Source organism: Epinephelus moara, chromosome 10 (assembly GCF_006386435.1).
Source record: "Epinephelus moara isolate mb chromosome 10, YSFRI_EMoa_1.0, whole genome shotgun sequence".
Lineage (NCBI taxonomy): Eukaryota > Metazoa > Chordata > Actinopteri > Perciformes > Serranidae > Epinephelus > Epinephelus moara.
In genome coordinates this window covers 7,304,878-7,322,548 of record NC_065515.1, presented here as the reverse complement: position 1 = coordinate 7,322,548, position 17,671 = coordinate 7,304,878, and the positions used below count along the sequence as shown (strand labels likewise).

The following is a 17,671-nucleotide window of genomic DNA, read 5'->3' as shown; positions in this document are numbered from 1 at the left end:
GTTCCCAAATAGTACATTGGACACAGGGAAGCAAACATTTGTGTGGGTACATCTGTGAGGGAATTTTGTTGTGTTACAGCCTTCAACCTTGGTCAGTAAAGAAAATGGGTGACAGTTCCTTCTGAGGTTTCTACCATTTTTTCCCCTGTTAAAGGGTTTTTTTGGGGAGTTTTTCATTATCCGCTTTGAGGGTCCAAGGACAGAGGGATGTCATATGCTGTAAAGCCCCCTGAGGCAAATTGTGATTTGTGATATCGGCTTTATAAATAAAAATGAACTGAATTGAATTACGCTTAAAGTGATAGTTCAGGTTTTTGGACATGATGTTGTGTGAAACGCTGACCATCTGTAGCTCTGATGTGACGGTGTCACTACTGTCAACGAGCCTCCTACTCTGAGAAATGGCCCGTAGCTTACTGGAGAAAAAGTAGTTCTGAAGATGTACTGGGGACACGTAACCAAAAGGTTTTAAGCTACAAAAAAGTATGCATGTGTTTTGTTAGACTATTTCAATAATTGTAAAACATCCCTGCACTACGTCAGACCTTGATATCAATTGGGACTATTTTCTGGCCAGTATCACTCCGCCGTGCAGGCCCGCAAGACAGCACGCGGACAGAAATCAATCAGACAGTTCATCACCACGCCATGCAGGTGCGCAGGATAGCAACGGCTAACGAAAACTTCATCGGCTGTTTCCAACAGAGAACCAGTAGGCTATTATTAATGAGGAAAAGATGTACTAGCCCTATATATACCTACTACTACAGCGCGAACACCGGCTCACGACACACCCTCGTCAGCTGCTGTAGGTAAACAGAGGAATACCAAAATGGTGCGAACTTGTGATTTCCCCAGCTGTGGGAATAAAAACATCGCCGGCTCCCAATTCCATCGGTTTCCTGTTACAGATGTAACCCGTAGTTAGTGTGAGTGTGATTGCTGTGCTCACACCTGCTCAAACGAACTGCACTTAGGGGGAAAATGAACTTGAGCTCAATTGAACAGAACCAAACAGGGCAGGTGTGAAAGCATCCTCAGATCAACCTGACAGGTATGACTTTAACTGTTCCTAACAAGGCACTAGACTGTGTATGAGACAACACTGTAGTCACAAAGCAGTCTCTGTGAACACTCGGTGACCTTGTTGCCCTACAATAGTTCTGTAAGCTGACTGAGTGACTAAACACACACCTGTGTTGCTCCTGGTGTGCTGGACCAACCCTGCTGAGATGTTAAAAGCATCTGCAGACTCCCCTCAGAGTTTATCTGCATCAAGATCTGAGCCTGATTGTAATGAGCTCTAATAGCCCTGATCGGACAATATCCATCCTACATTAAATCAGCTGCGGGAATAATCACTGTTCTGGTGCCTTTGAGTTTTTGTATTATAAGAGAATAATTCATGCTGTCGGCACTCTGCCTCATGAATACATTATATTCCTGTAAGTACAGCCCCCGTTCTTTTATCAAGAGCCTGAATCATTATTCCCAGTTCTGGTGTTACAGTGAGAGGGGTCATGGTATGATGCAAATCCCAGTGCAAATTAGAAAAGCCTAATGTGTCGCAGGGAAACAAAACACAGGAGATCCGCTGATATTTGGGTGCTTTATGTGAAACTTTAAAGGCCCTGAAAAAATGTTTCTCAATCAGCATCTCACTGTGAGTGATGGGAGTCACGTGAAGACACATCTGTCTGCCAAAGTTAGAAAAGTTTTGGTTATTTGCTGTGAGACATTTCTATATTTCTCTATATTGAAGTGGGCGGGGCTTTGTTGGATACAGGTGATGTGACATACTTCTGTGCACCAATCAGGATTCAGACTTAAAATCTTTTGTTTTGTTTGGTTGTTCGGCTACATCCAATCAAACCTGATAAAAACACACCCACACAGTCCTGATGAAGCACATTAGCTGAGCATTAAACTCTTCATAAATAATACCCATGGTTTTAACTTTGATGTTTCTTATTTAGTCATGAATATTTAATGTTATGGAGAAATACTTTGGAGCTGCTTTAAGGGCATGAAAATGAACATAAACTCCGGTGAAAGGGGAATTAGAAGTTTTAGCAGAAGCGAGCAAAGTGTCTGAAACAGTTATACAGCACTCAAATGGCATGACTGTGAACTCACCTGTGGAAAAGACCACGTTCCTGGAAACCAGTTTGTAGTCGACTATGGAGAACTGAGGGAGCTCGATGCGTGTCACCCCGGTCACAGCAGTGTCTCCTCCTTTCCAGTAGAACTCGATATCATCTGTTGTGTAACCATCTGCAAACAGGGACAAGGTGTGGTTACCGTGGCTGAATTCAAATATCTGGAATATTCCACCACATCATGATACAGAATTAGGGTCTAGAGGTAGCCTGGAAAAACTGGCCAGAAAACAACAAGAGAAGGTCTTCCAGTGCAAGAAATATCCAATTTATTTAGTCATTGTCATGTTCTTATTTACAAACATGTCTGTATTTCAGTGTTTGTAGCCTATATCCATCCATCCATCATCCATCCATCCATCCATCCATCACCAATCCATCCATCCATCATCCATCCATCCATCCATCCATCCATCCATCCATCCATCCATCCATCCATCACCAATCCATCCATCCATCCATCCATCCATCACTAATCCATCCATCCATCCATCCATCCATCCATCCATCCATCCATCCATCCAATGTCAACCGCTTATCCGAAGCCAGGTTGCAGGGTCAGCAGGCTGAGCAAAGTATTCCAGACGTCCCTCTTCCCAGGCCAGCAACACTTTCCAGGTCCTCGTGGGGGACTCTGAGGTGTTCCAAGGCCAGATGAGATATATAAACACTCCAGTGTGTTCTGGGTCTGCCCCGGGGCCTCCTACCAGTTGGATGTGCTAAGAGGTACCCAAGAAAATCCTGATCAGATGCCCAAACCACCTTAACTGGCCCCTTTGACGTGAAGGAGCAGCAGCTCTACTCCGAGCTCTCTCCCCAGATGTCCAAGCTCCTTACCCTGTCTCTAAGGCTGAGCCCAGTCAGCCTTCTGAGGACACTAATTTCGGCCGCTTGTATGCCCGATTTCATTCCTTTGGTTATTACCCATAGCTTATGAGGGTTGGGATGTAGATGAACCAGTAAAACGAAAGCTTCGCCCTCCTGCTCAGCTCCCTCTTCACCACGACGGTCCTCACGCTCTATTCACCTTCCATTCCCTCACTTGTGAACAAGAGCCCGAGATGCTTGAACTCCCTCTCTTGGGGCAGTAACTTACTCCCAACCTGGACGGGGCAGTCCACTGTAGTCTATACCTTATAATGAAATCTGTTCAGTCACAAAAAACCCTACAAATGGGATTTATATCTTCTTATCTGATGGGACAAATGAGCAGACATTATTCATCAACTTCTGTGAGGAAGATGACAGCACTGTGTACATGATAGAATGTTTCCATGGCAATGGACTTGAGGCCTGTCTATCTGCGGCTTGTAGTCTCTACCCTCACAGACTTCACATTCATTCATTCATTAAAATCCTGCTTATCCTGTAAGGGGTCGCGGGGGGCTGGAGCCTATCCCAGCTGACATTGGGCGAGAGGCGGGGTTCACCCTGGACAGGTCACCAGACTATCACAGGGCTGACACATAGAGACAGACAACCATTCACACTCACAGTCACACCTACAGTCTTTCATTATACTCAAGGAACTATCTCAGCTTTTTGATTTTTCGTTCACCATGGAGGCATGCGAGAAAAATAAAGTTTTCCTCAAGAATTCAAAGTAACACGGGGTGAGTAACTGATATATAAACAGTCGTTTTGTGGGTGAAGTATTCCTTGAAAAGTGCAGTCGTCTCATTTTGTTGGAGAGCTAAAATTAATAATGTATTTTTATTTGCTTAAGTGAAGTCTGGGGGCCTCGTAGCTACTGCTGATTTACAGTAAGTCGTATGAATCACACNAAATAATTTCCCCTCGGGGATCAATAAAGTATTTCTGATTCTGATTCTGATTCTGATTCTGATTTGCTTAAGTGAAGTCTGGGGGCCTCGTAGCTACTGCTGATTTACAGTAAGTCGTATGAATCACACAGACTCGGCTGACTGTAAGTGCTGATTGCATGAGATGTAAATCTCTACGGGGATGTGTGTCACTGCAGGAAGACAGACTGACATGCATGCATGGGATCTATAACTGTAAATAGTTTGATGGCAGCCAGACACGTCATCCTGACTGATGAAGCCAGACTAATCATCCCTGTGCCCTACTATGGAAATCACCGTCTGCTTAGAAACTTTCAGGATAGACACAGGAGCGCTCACTGAAGAGGGTGAAGCAAGCACTTTCATCGAGATGTGACAGCTTAATAAATCGAAAGCAATTCAGCAGGCGGTGCAGTTTCTGTCTGCACGAGATGAGGAGCGTGAGAACTTTTTTATGAGAATCACGGCGCTGTTCATATTTTTTAAAGGGTGAAAAAGTGGAGCTGTCTGCTGTATTTCTTTACTAAGCACAAGATGTGAGGCTTTAAACTTACAACTCTCAATTTCCAGAGTGCAGTTCTGTTCGTCCAGCGGGTACCTCCTCAGATCCATCATGCAGGCTGCTGTCGTCGTGATTCTGGATCGAAACAAAACCATGAGAGAGGGATACATTACTTGGGTGACCTTGTTTTAAATGGTGTGTCGCACATTATCAAGGCACACTGTCAAACAGAGGAAGATACAGGAGTAAATTCAAAGAGATGTGCTCCCTTACAGTTTAGAGACGAGATAAAACTCATTTTAAATAGAACGAATCATTACAGCGCGGCACAAACATCCTGGAAATGCAACGACATTCATTATTATCTGTTTGAAAGTAAGACGCTCCGTCAATTACTGCTAATGGCACTTCCAGGCTTTTCAGAACTGCAGTCCCAATAAACATATGAGCGAATTATGCGATATGAGCTGATGTGAGACCCGCCGTAAGTTCTGAGAATTGCAGCTTAAGTGGCTTCAACAGAACAAATAAAACATTTAGCCACTTTATGTGTCTTTGGCAGATTGGGTAGCTGTGATAGCCTAAAAGCTGAGAGTAAATGAAATACATCCATTTCTCCATGATGCATATGTAATCTGTGTTAGTCCCATTTAGATCAGACTGGAGAGTGTGAAGGGAGGGAAGTGATCCCATCACATTTACTATCTGTCTAATGGAGATGCATATGCAGTTTGTGTTAGTGTTAATAGAAGTGTATCAGATATGGACTTAATCAGGATATGAGGCACATAATGGAAAGTGTAGATAGGCCTTTAGCTGCAGTGCTTAAATCTGTCTTCTAGTAGTTGCTCCATATTTTATTATGTAATTACCTCGGCTTGTTTGTTTGTTAGCAGGATTATAGATAAACTACTGGCCTGATTGTCATGAAACTTGGTGGAAGGTTGTAGAATGGGCCAGTGAGGATCACATTTAATTTTGGAGCAGATCTGAATCACAGGTCAGATACACAAATAATTTTTCACCTTCGTTAACATTGTGAGATAGGGCATTTGGCCGTGGTGAAGGTCCGTGCTCTCAAAGGGCCCTTCTAGATGACCACTAGACTGGAAATTAATGGAGATCATGTCAGAATTATACCGTAAAGTCTCATATAGGAGCTGGTTTTTCAATTTACTGCCGGGGCATAGGCTACATTAACAGATGCAGTAAAAAAAACAACAACAAATAAACGGCTGGGTAAAACTAGAGCTACCACCTTGCTGTTGTATGCCTTCGCAAATCAGTCAAATTGCCAAGTAGCAGTTACATTTCACATTCGTGTCTGTAAAAACATTGATGCTTCACACACATCTTCCCCCTGCAGCACAGAAGATCTATACAATCAGCACAGTTTCAAGGTGGACACCCAAGATTTGTGTCGCCAATTCAGTATCTAACCAAATGTCTCCCTTCTGTTCCTGAGATATGACGTTGAATAATGGTCAGATAAGTGTTTTTGCAGAACATTATGATGTCACAGTGAAGCTGACCTTTGACCTTTTGGATATAAAATGTCACCACTTCTCATTTTATCCTATTAGACATTTGTGTGAAATTTTGCCATAACTAGCGTATGATTTCCTGAATTATGGCCATAAACATGTTTTTGAGACCCTCACCTTTCACCACCAAAATCTAATCAGTTCATTCTTGAGTCAAAGAAGATGTTTGTGGGGCGTCGGTGGCTTAGTGGATAGAGCAGGCACCCCATGTACAAGACTGTTGCCGCAGCGGCCCAGGTTCGACTCCAGCCTGTGGCCCTTTGCCGCATGTCATTCCCCCTCTCTCTCCCCCCTTTCACACTCAGCTTTCCTATCTATTAAAGGCAAAAATGCCCAAAAAATATCTTAAAAAAAGAAGAAGAAGAAGAAGAAGATGTTTGTGCCAAATTTTGAGAAATTCCTCATGGTGTTCTTGAAAAATGCATCAGGCAACGTTAAAGTGAACTTGACCTTTGACCACCAAAATTTAATCAGTTCATTGTTGAACCCAAATGGACGTTCATTTCAAATTTGAAGAAATACTACTGACTCCGGAGTCACTCTGACGAGGTCTTTGACCTTCCATCTATGATCACAAAATTCTAATCAGTTGATCATGAACTTAAAGTGGATGTTTGTGCCAAATTAAAAAAAAAATTCCTTGAGGTATATCGCATTCATGAAAATGAGACGGATGCAAGGTCATGATGACCTTGACCTTTGAACTATGAGCACCAAAAAGATGTGACAGACAGACAGACGACCCAAAAACGTAATGCCTCGGGCCACAGATAAAGCCGACGCAGAGGCATAAAAACCACACAGAAGGGGATAAAATTACTTGTAGACAGTAACAACTGCTAACATGGTAAAGTCAGTATAATAACTAATTCCATCAGTACAGCAACAGAGTCATGTTATACTCACTTAATCTGTCACTCTCTCATTCTCTTTTTAACAGAAATAAAGTCATACTCTGATTAATTCCAGTTGTCTGTCTCTGCTGTACTTCTGATCCATGTTAAACTATGGTGCTCTTTATTTAGAAGACCTCTGTTTATAATCTGCTCTTAAATTTGGCTTAACATCGTTTTTAATCCTGTTTTGTAAAGCCTGTTGGGTTGCATATTTACATTAAAAGTGCTGTACAAATAGTTATTATTATCATTATCATGACAATTTGTATTATTGTTATTGTGTAACTTAACATTGTTTTAGGAAACAACAATCCTGGAACCTAACAGCTATTGGTCTGATAACAATTTAGCCTCTGGGGGCAACAGGCAGTATTATGGGGGTTTCTGGTGTAGCCAACAGATATTCAGATAACGAACATTTGGGCCAAGACTTCCTCTTCCATGTTCCCATCATTGTTAACAATCTGAGCATCCAGAGATGGGAGCATGAAGTTGGATTAGAGAGACGACTAAGATCTATAATCTGATATCTGCCTTAAAAAGGGCTAATAAAAAGCTAAATCCTAGCAGTACAACAGACGATGGGTACCGAGATGCATTCGGCTCTTTTGCTCTCTATACTGACTGTTTATCTGCATGCAACCAAAGCCCGCTCAAACGTGATGGGTCAATACTACTTGAACTACAAACAGAAACCAGAATGCTTCCTATACCAAAATCTCATCTCGTTGCCTACAGATTCTGCATTCATATGCAGATATCTGTTTACAGAGATTAGAGAAGGAGGGAATGGACAGTACACTGGATTTATAAAGACAACAGATAAACATGGAGATCTTAAGTGCTTTATTGTAGTTCAGAACTAAAGAAGCCTCTTGGATGAGAGGTGAAATGTCTTCAAGAAACTTGGGCCAGTCCAGTTGCCTACGATATAGCGCTTAAGATTACCATGAGCTGGATGACTGAGAATCTTCATTAACATGACCAGGAAAAAGATTTTGATCTTGCATTACCTGGGAACACTTAAGTCTAATATTGAGAATTTGTTTTAACGACAGTGCTCACCTGAGGCCGTAGAGAACGGTGCCATCCGGGTGTAGTCGAATCATTCGGTTCTTAACCGTGACACCGTGAACAAAGGACTTCTTGTCATTGAGGAAGTAGGTGTCTGGGACCCAGAGCTGGTCTGCTACTCTGTTGTCCAGTGTCAGGTTGAGAGGGATCCCTGCATAGGCCAGTCTCTTATCTCTCCAATACTGCTGGAAGTACATCGTCAATGTGTAGTCCTGCAGAGAGTAAAACAGCATAATGCAGCTACACTCAACAATAAAAATCAGTCAGAGAAATGCAATTATACTACACGGCAGATACAGTGTAAATAAAGTCATTTTGTTCCAGACGTTTGCAATTTCCTCAGGCCAGAGTTGCCGACATTATCCAAACTGAAGCCCGACTTTCTTACAACGTTATCACATTCAGCGCTTAATGTCTGCAGCCCAGAGCTCGGGATGGATTTTGTGTAACAAAGGTGATATTTATAGAATCGTCCAGCAACTCTGATTCTCATCAGTTTGCCCAGGGTGACCATATTTCAAGGCCTGACTCAACGAGAAACTTCTCTCAGCTGGTCTGTGGACGAGACTGGCACTGGCCCTCAGACTATAGATTTCCATTACTGCAGGCACAGCATCAGCGCTACTGGAGGTTTCAGCTGAGTGACTGACCACTGCAACCAGCATGCCAAACCCACACTGCATATCTCAAAGATAGATAGATAGATAGATAGATAGATAGATAGACAGATTTCATTAAATATTACCCGCCATACATGCAATGACATGAGGCCATTTCAATAATTTATTGGACATTCATTCGCAGCTTGCTCCACAAGTGGATCCATCAAACACAAAAGCTTTTCAAGGCCTTTAATGGAGCTCTTTACTAGCTCGCTTGGCTTTGTTCTGCTGACTAATGTTCTCTTAAATAAATAAGCAGGTCTCAGGAAATAAACAAAAAACTTGGCGGTGCAGAAAATGCCTACATCTCAATCCTTGGGTGCGATCGCATACGCACAATAAAGTGTTAGAAAACACCCTGATTTGCTTTGGATGTAAAAATCAAAACCAGTATTTCTCTTTTTCACAAATAACTAATTATAAATACAAGGTAAGTCTGTGTGGTTCCTCACTTTGGGAACTGCTGACATCATTTGGAAAATAAAGAGTTGCATTATTTTTGCACCGTGCACACTGATGCAGAGGTGCAGCTGCATCATGCACGGCTGACAAACTGTAGGTCTGTTTTGTGTTTGGAGTGAATTACACTACGAGGTTTGACTGACAGTATAATATAATGTAATATTGATTCCCATGAATAATTCAGTGTGTATGTACAATCAGAGGACGTATTTATTCTCCTACACTATGTTTAAAAGTTGCCTCTGGTTACTGTGTGAGTTGTCACCCATTTAAAGTCCAGATGAAATGAAAAACGTATTGTTAACCCTTTTTAAATCAGATCCCTGGTCAGACTGTGGTCTTACCTAACAATATATGCTCCCCAAAAACAAATAAATACATTTCTTCGTTTTCTTTCCCTCTTTGGTTCGGTTCAATCTAACTCAAGTTCGTTTGCTCCTTAAGTTAGGTTCATTTGGGCAGGTGTGAACACAGTAATTGCATTAGGGTGCACACCAAAGCAACCAGACCAAGTCACGGTCTGTTACAAACAAATTCTGGTGAGAACGTGTTCCGACCTCGATCCGAACTGCAGTCACATGACACATTGTTTGGGTTAAACATGAGCATGTTACAGTCCTGGAGGATTATTAATGTGCACCTCCTCCTGTACTGCCTTAATATGCACATTCAGCACATCCAATGCATCAAAACATTGTTTTCTAGTTGGAGCCGCGCCTCGTTTTCAAACTGTATGGTTTGACTAAAATGAACAATGACAGCAATATAGTCCACGATGAGCAGCGCTAAAATCAACCTGCGTAGTTGTCCCTCCATTGTGACATTAGAAAGTGTCACATTTATCTTGCAAGTGTACTCTTCTTCAACGTTTGCTTTACTTCCTGGATTTTTCCCACATGGAAATTCTGACCAATCAAGAACAGCTTTCCCACACAAGGCATTTGATCTGGTCCGCTTGTAAATGCTGCCGTGAGAACATGAACTAACTCTAGGCAATTATACAACTTTGGAACAATATTAGTCTCTGATTCAGACCAAAGCAAACGAACTCTAGGTCTGAAAGCACCCGCGGTCTGCAACTTTTAGCCGTTCCAAGCTAAGATTAATTTAGCTAGCTAGCAAAAGCATTTTATGTCAGTGTCTTGTGGGCTTGGGCACTACTAAGGTATTGTGGTATTTTAGGGCTATTCAACGGAGACTGGGACAGTCTCTTTGACCCAGTGGGACCTATGAGGTATGAATCATCCACAATGTACCTGGAGCTGCGATGCTGAGTTGCAGCACACGGCAGACATGTTTATATGGAAAGCATTTGTTTTTGGTCTTTTATCAAGGATCTTTTCTGTAATCACAGAATTGTAATTCTCACCCACATCGCCTCAGTGAAACCAATCAATCATCCCCATGTTCTATGATAATGCACCAGCTACTGAGCCTTTCGCAAAGTGCATATCAGATTTTAGCGCCCATGTGTTGTACCCTAATGACATGACGCAATATGATGCTGTGACTTCTCCTTTCGTTAACCTCCTTGCAGTATACCAGGATATTAAGAAATCCTGAAGATTTTCACAACTGTCAAAAATACAGATGCACTTCTTGTTAATAAACTGATACGGTGATGCTGTATTGCAGTGCACAGCACACGCCACCAGAGGTCAGTCTTCACTGCCAGAGGAGGCAGCCAAGCTGAGAAAGATGGCGACTGCGGATGGTGGAGGTAATGTTACAGAACTGCTAAAAAGCTGGCCAGCAGCAGCATGCAGAGCGAGCACATGTTCACATCTAACTGTGTGAATTAAGGATTTATCTTGTCTGAACCAAAGCTGGCGATTGTCGGAACAGTGGAAAGACTAACCAAGATGATTTTGGTGAGATTTTGTTTTGTTTCCATCGACTTTGAATGAATTGTATCTGCCATGATTAGATTAATTCAGGGGCCTGCGATCAATTTTACATGATATCAGTAAATATCCTTAGTTTCTTTTTCATGGCTGCTTACCATTTCCTGCCTGACGCTCGGACACTAGCACTGTTTAAATGTTTAGGAAGGGGGTGCACTTGGATGGAAATTGCGACACAGATGTTCCATGGTCATTTTAAAAATAAAGGTATGTCTTAAAGATGACGTATCAATGTTTTTCACTTTGCATCTTTAATACTGGATCATTGATCACTGAATAGATATACTGGTTGATATAGTGATTGATGCATGGTTACACCCCTTGTCAGAAAGGTATGAAGGTATGCCTAGTGTCTTTGTTTCCCCAAAATGCCATGACGACCGGCCTTCTGGCTAGAATTTATTCCGTTTGGGGAGAGTGGTGTCTGTCACCTCCACATTATGCATAAGGCATGTTAAAATGGACTGCTTCAGCAACTAATGTCACATGGAGCATATGATGGACTTTCTCGCCCTGACAGACACTATTTTGTCTGTGTTACATCACTGTAATAACATGCTCAGCTTTCAACAATCAAATGAAATTCCTCCCAACTTTATATCCTGTCTGCCTATCCTCTTTCACTCTAAAACACGTCACGATGCTTTGCCACTTATAAAATGAAATGACTACATTTCTTCGAAATCTGAGTGTAAAAACGACCATAGACATTTTTCCACATTGTCAGAGTAGGTGTAGGTTCTGTAGTAATCAATGTTCCACAGTATGTTTCCAGAAAATTCTTGGCTTGAGACTTGGCTTTTTTATTTTTTTGAGTCTTTTTAGCCTTCGCCCTCCCAACTCTCGTTCACCCCCTGTGAGCTGAAGATGCCCTCATTACGCTCTCTCCCACATGCAGCTGAGGTGTGGGCTGGGTGAATCAGCTTTACACAACAGCTCTCATACTACAGAGATGGAGCCCATCTACCACCCTCTCACTCAACGTCTGGACCACAACTATTTCAGTCTGTTGGAGATCTTCAGATCCCACCTCAGCAGGAGTCCTTGGCTTTCCTTAACCATTTCTTTAGCATCTTAGAAACAAATCCATACCACGCATCATGGTGACTTTACACAGAGTACAGCACGCCCTCAGTGCTCCCAGCACCTTGTGCAACCTGCAGGGTCCCACAGGGCTCTATTCTAGGTCTCAGTGTGTTGCCCACAGAGGGTTTGTGCACAAGGAGACACCCTCTGAAGCCTCACTGGAGGTCAGTGTTCATGCTCTGTGAAGCTCTTTGTTTTTCAAGCACTTAGAATTAGTTTTAAGATTATTAATACTGGTGATGCCACAATAAAATCAATGTTGAATGTATCTATGATACAAATAAGGAAATTTAACTGTAATCCTCTAAATCCACTTCAAAGAAAATACACTATCTAAACTGTACTAAATGGCAGCGCTAGAGATATTAACAAATAGTAGTTTATTACAGATATATAAGTATTGACTACAACAATACATTTCAGTACAGAAAGCCAGACATTGCTGCCATTACAGTACATAGTTTTTCCACCAGAGAGCACTGACAAGTTTTTTTTTTCCAGTCGTAACATAATGACCATCAGTCAATAGATAATAGGCCTTCTTCATTATGACATAATAACAGATGAGGCAAAGGTGCAAATAATGCCTCCATTTTAGGGTCCTTGTATTGTGCATGGCTTACTGGGACCCTTAAATGGAACCTATTATGCTAATTTTCAGGTTTATACTTGTATTTTGGCTTCCTACTAGAACAGGTAATGCTTCAGTGGCCAGAACTATTTTCCTCACTGTCTATCTGGAACCCCTGTATTCACCCCTGTTGGAATCGCTCCTGCTCTGATTGATCAGCAGTTCTCAGTCTTCACCATCTAGACCTCTCCGCACTGTGATTGCAGCCGGGAATTATGGTAACAGGGTAAAGCGGCACTCTCTACCATGAACAATTGCCAAGAAAAGCTTCTAAACACAGCTGTTCATCTTCCAAAATTGGGGAGAAATTAACAATATCAGTGACCATGGGTTTATACTGGAGACAGATATTTAATGTCCTTAAAGACGTTTTTCAACAATGTAGACCCCACAGTAGTACCACTGGGTGTTATCCCCTGAAAGTCTGAATGCAAAGGATAAGAAATACCTCTTACCTATATTACTTACAGCAGCCTTGAAGTGTATAACCATCAGATGGCTGCAACCAGACCCTCCCACATACAATACATGGATCCACAAAGTCTGGGATGTCTATCAGATGGAACAAGTGACATACTCCTAAAGACGACAAAAATCTGTCTTTACTAAAATGGAGTCCTGTCATGGCTTAGTGGACACTTATTACTATTATTTTTAATTCCTTTTTTTTTTTAAATTTTGATATTTTTAAATATAAATTTTGCTTTTTCTAATCAATGGGTTGAGACGTTGGAGTTGATGTCTATGCTGTTTTCTTTTTATGTTTAGCTAATTTCTGAATATAATATGTTTAATGTTATATACAGCTGGGAAAAAAGGAAATCTATACACTGTATTGTTGTTGGTGAAAAGTAAATAAAAATTAAGTTCTAACTGTAAACTGAATTGCCCTATTTTGGGACAAATAAAGTTGTTTGAATTGAATTGAACTGAATAAAAAAACAACAACATATCAGCAACCAAGATTAAACCTTTCCCTTGTGTTATCATGTAGTTAAATGCAGCGGAGTACTCGCAGCCAGGGAATGACAACATGTAATTGCACTTACTCCTTTTAAAAATCACCAATAAAAGTTTCTAAACACAACCGGACATATTCCGGCAGGAATATGATACGAAATCGGGGAGAAAATACAACATTGGCACCCAAGATTACAGGTTGCCCTGATGTTAGCATGTAGCTACATGTAGCAGTGTATGTAAACATCTGCAGTAACGTGCTTGGAGCAGATGACCATATAAAGAAATCTGTCATGATCTGACATCAGCTTGTAGAAAAACCCCCAGCTGGAAACAGAATATTCAGAACGGTCTGAAGCCTGACGTTTACCTCAAACTTTGGCCACGTTTAATACATACATGCATACAATGTAACATTATATATATGACAGAAATAATGGCAGCATATGTCCCCTTTAAATAGAACATTGTTAAAGAAGAAAAAAGTGCCTCAGTAAGGTGTTGCTTCACCATACGCCTCCAGATCATCTTCACTGCTCCTCAGCAGAGACTCTACAATTCTACTGGAGGGACGGAGCACCAGAAATAGATATTCACCCATTTGGTGTTTCAATAATGAGGTCGTTCCTTCAATTTGTCATCTGTCAGTGTATCATTTGCAAACTGTTGCAATGTTTTTAGTTCACTCAGAGACACTAATGTCAAGAAACTGAGCTCATATAACAAATGGTTTACAGTTGTCAGAAAACACTCAATCTGAGTAACAACAGGGATTCTGCTGAGAGAACATACTTTACATTTTAGCTAAATTAACAAGACCAAACAACATAACACATAGAGAGGAGGCTGGGGTGGTGGAGGGAGCTATGGTAGCACACAGTGTTGGTATAATCATTTCAGCAGAGTGCCTGTGACGCCCCTCACATCATCTTGGAGGATGGTTTCGCCAACCTCATCAGGCAGTCGGCTGACATGGGAGGGTCGTTGGCTTGATTAAGCTCACCTGGGCCTTCCCCTTGTGTTAACTTGCTCTCTCCCTCACTACAGCAGACATCTACCCTGCATCGTTACCTTTTGGTTTTGCACCTTTAACACTTCCACCGCACACCTGACACACATCTATGCATGGCTTTCATTACTAATGTATCTTAAGTTAATATTAGTTTAATAAATTATCTTTGTTTAAACTAAATCTCTTGTGTGGACTCCCTCACTGGCACTATCCCTGAGCCAGTTTATGACAGTGTCTTATTATAATGGCTGTGCTGTACAGTGCACCTGCATGAATAGGTGTTTTCTCACTAAACCGTTTGGGGAATCCCTGACAGGAACTGCTCACCGGGGAGCACCTTCTATTTGCATTTACACCGCCAATAGCAATGCTAAAGTGATGTAAACCAGTTGGCCGTTTGCATAGCAATGTTACTTCATACAGCAACAATAAACTGCAACTCAGAGCCAACTTACAGTATTAAAAAAGGCAGTTGCTGGAGCTGCATCACCTCATATGTTAGGCTAATCAACGTACACATACAGTACAGAAATTGGAGCTAAAAAAATCCCTCAAAATGGGGGGTTCTTGGATGACACTCATTAGTTCTGTCCTCTCAATCTTCCTTGACTTGTTTGTATGGGCCATGTGGTTGTGGTGATGTAAACGCCGTTTTCGCTGCTGAAATTTACAGGCAAATGGAGCATATCTGCTGGCTATGATGACTGTCATATGATGTGCAGACTTCACCTACTTGGCACACTGCAGGCGTACGACAGCGTGGTAATGGCGCCAGCCAGCAATATAGATATAAAATATAGATAGTGATTGGTTAGGGAAAATCGAATCAGCCATCTCCCACATCAGTCAGTGGATGCGATGTCAAACTGAAAATAGAAATGAAGTGTAACAAGTTGAACGTTCTGTCTGATATCAGGCAAATCCACGTTTCCACTGAACGTCATTAATGATAACAGGACTCTTACAGCTTGAGGCAAGTTAGATTTAAAACTTCTTAGGACTTTTATAAACCCACCCAGAATGGAATTCAAAACCAATTACAATAACCATAATAGAGGGAAAAAAATAAAACACAAATCAGCATATTACAGGGCTGGAAACTTTGGGCTGAATAGGTCTTCTTTTATGATGTGTACACAGTGGTACATCTGCTTTCTGTCCTGGACAGGGGTAAGCAACCTGCGGCTCCAGAGCCACATGTGGCTCTTGAGCCCCTCTCCAGTGGCTCCCAGTGGCTTTGACAATGTATGGAATGGAATATGGAAATGAATAATGGTTGTTTTTTCAACATTTTGATTTTTTTATACATCAGTGTTTTAGGCCTAACAAAATTCTTCCATTATCTAATTGTAAAAACGTTGAGCTTTAAGCAACTACAATGTGCAGAATACATCTACTGCCTGAGACCTTTACCTTGAAATTTTGCCAAACTTCGATAGCAGTGGCTAGTCTTGAATTTTCCAAGCTGGTTAGCTATGGATGCCAAATCCCAAAGAGCAAAAGCCTAACACTGAAATAGAGAGTTTCGTAGTGTGTGGACAGATTTGTTTGCTTCCACTGTCAGCTCTGCAAAGCTAAAGTACCAAACAATCATAAATAGTGTCCTGCAGAGTAGCCACCTTATGGTAAAACATGAATGAATGCTCATTTACAGTATAAGTATAGGCTAATTTAGACTTAATAGGCTGTTTACATTTATTAAAATATTTTTTATTATTATTTGTGGTCAAAAATGTCTCTTTGATAGTAAAGGTTGCCGACCCCCGGTCTAGGAGTACACCCGAATGATAGGGTGGAGGCATGGAAGAGATGAGGGTTGAACAGAACTAGGAAATACATGGCAGTCAAGTTTATCACTTTCCCTGTTGGATCCCACTGCCTTGACTCTCATTGTGTTGAGTTTGAGAAATTTTGCATGATCTGTTGTGGAGGACTAGATGTTAATATCCCTTATTGCACACTTGAGACACTGCTAGACTCTGTGGGATGGTCAAGTGAGAGATGGCATCCTCTAGGTTATCAAGTGGGCGCCCTCCTTCCTTGGCGTTTCGCTGATTGGCCCACGACATCTTCAGAGGGTTCAGCAGTGAATCCCAGCATCCCAGGTTCACCCCCTTGACCGCCTGCCGGTGGGCCTTCCCTCGCACTCCCATCTCCTGGAATAGCCTGGATGTTGAGGTGGCTACGAACCCTCTGCAGTCGACTTCTATTGATTGTACCTTCGCTGTCCAGCCTTGTTGTTGTACATCGGCTGCAAGCTCAGCGTACCTCAGCAAATGAAATACACTGAACCTCATATGCATTGCCTTGTACTGGTTTCAGCCACGCCATAAGGGTTAAATACCCAATTTCCGTAGAGTTTGCACTTCCCCATGTCGTCCAGTGACAGCTAGATAGCAGATGGTGGATCCACTGCTTTGAGCAGAAGCAAAAAAAGAATGTTGGAGGTTCTGCTATTCTGATCTGCATGATGTTGATGCAAGACAACTTCAGTAAATTCCCCAAAATATGACACATGTCACAACGTAAACCCCCCCCACAAAATCCTACTTCCCATATCTTAGTATCTTTAAGACTTTGAAGGATTGATTTAAAGGACAACTTCGGTATTTTTCAACCTGGGCTCTATTTCCCCATGTGTATGTGTGCGTATGATTCATGGGTACCACTCGTTCTAAAATTGGTTTAGTATTGAGCCGCGAAACGAGCTAAAATGGTAATGGGGGCAAATGCGTCCCATATAAAAGTGCTTTTTTTTCGCCACTGACCAGTTCAGATCGCCAGTGCTATCTCTGTAAATAGCATATGGTAGCGGCCCTGGGGCAGTGGTGAGTGTGAATGAGTGGAGTCAGCTGTCAGTCAGTGTTGGAGCAGAAAGGCGGAAGGCGTCCTCGCTGGGTACTGTAAGTGAGTATGTGTGTGTGAAGTGTGTGTTACGCTAGAAGAGTCAGAGGACGGAGTCTTTTACGTGCTA

At 41.9% G+C, this 17,671-nt stretch overlaps 1 protein-coding gene across 2 annotated transcripts in view; it reads right to left on the bottom strand.

Moving 5' to 3' along the window:
- The window catches only part of gabrb3 (gamma-aminobutyric acid type A receptor subunit beta3), a 98,327-nt gene that overhangs the window by 21,786 nt on the left and 58,870 nt on the right, over positions 1–17,671 (bottom strand). For both annotated transcript variants that reach the window (XM_050054578.1, XM_050054579.1), the window contains 3 exons: positions 7,972–8,192; positions 4,519–4,601; positions 2,137–2,274 (listed from right to left, as the gene is read on the bottom strand). In XM_050054578.1, the coding sequence (XP_049910535.1) occupies positions 2,137–2,274; positions 4,519–4,601; positions 7,972–8,192 (442 nt within the window). The remainder of the gene's footprint in view (positions 1–2,136; positions 2,275–4,518; positions 4,602–7,971; positions 8,193–17,671) is intronic.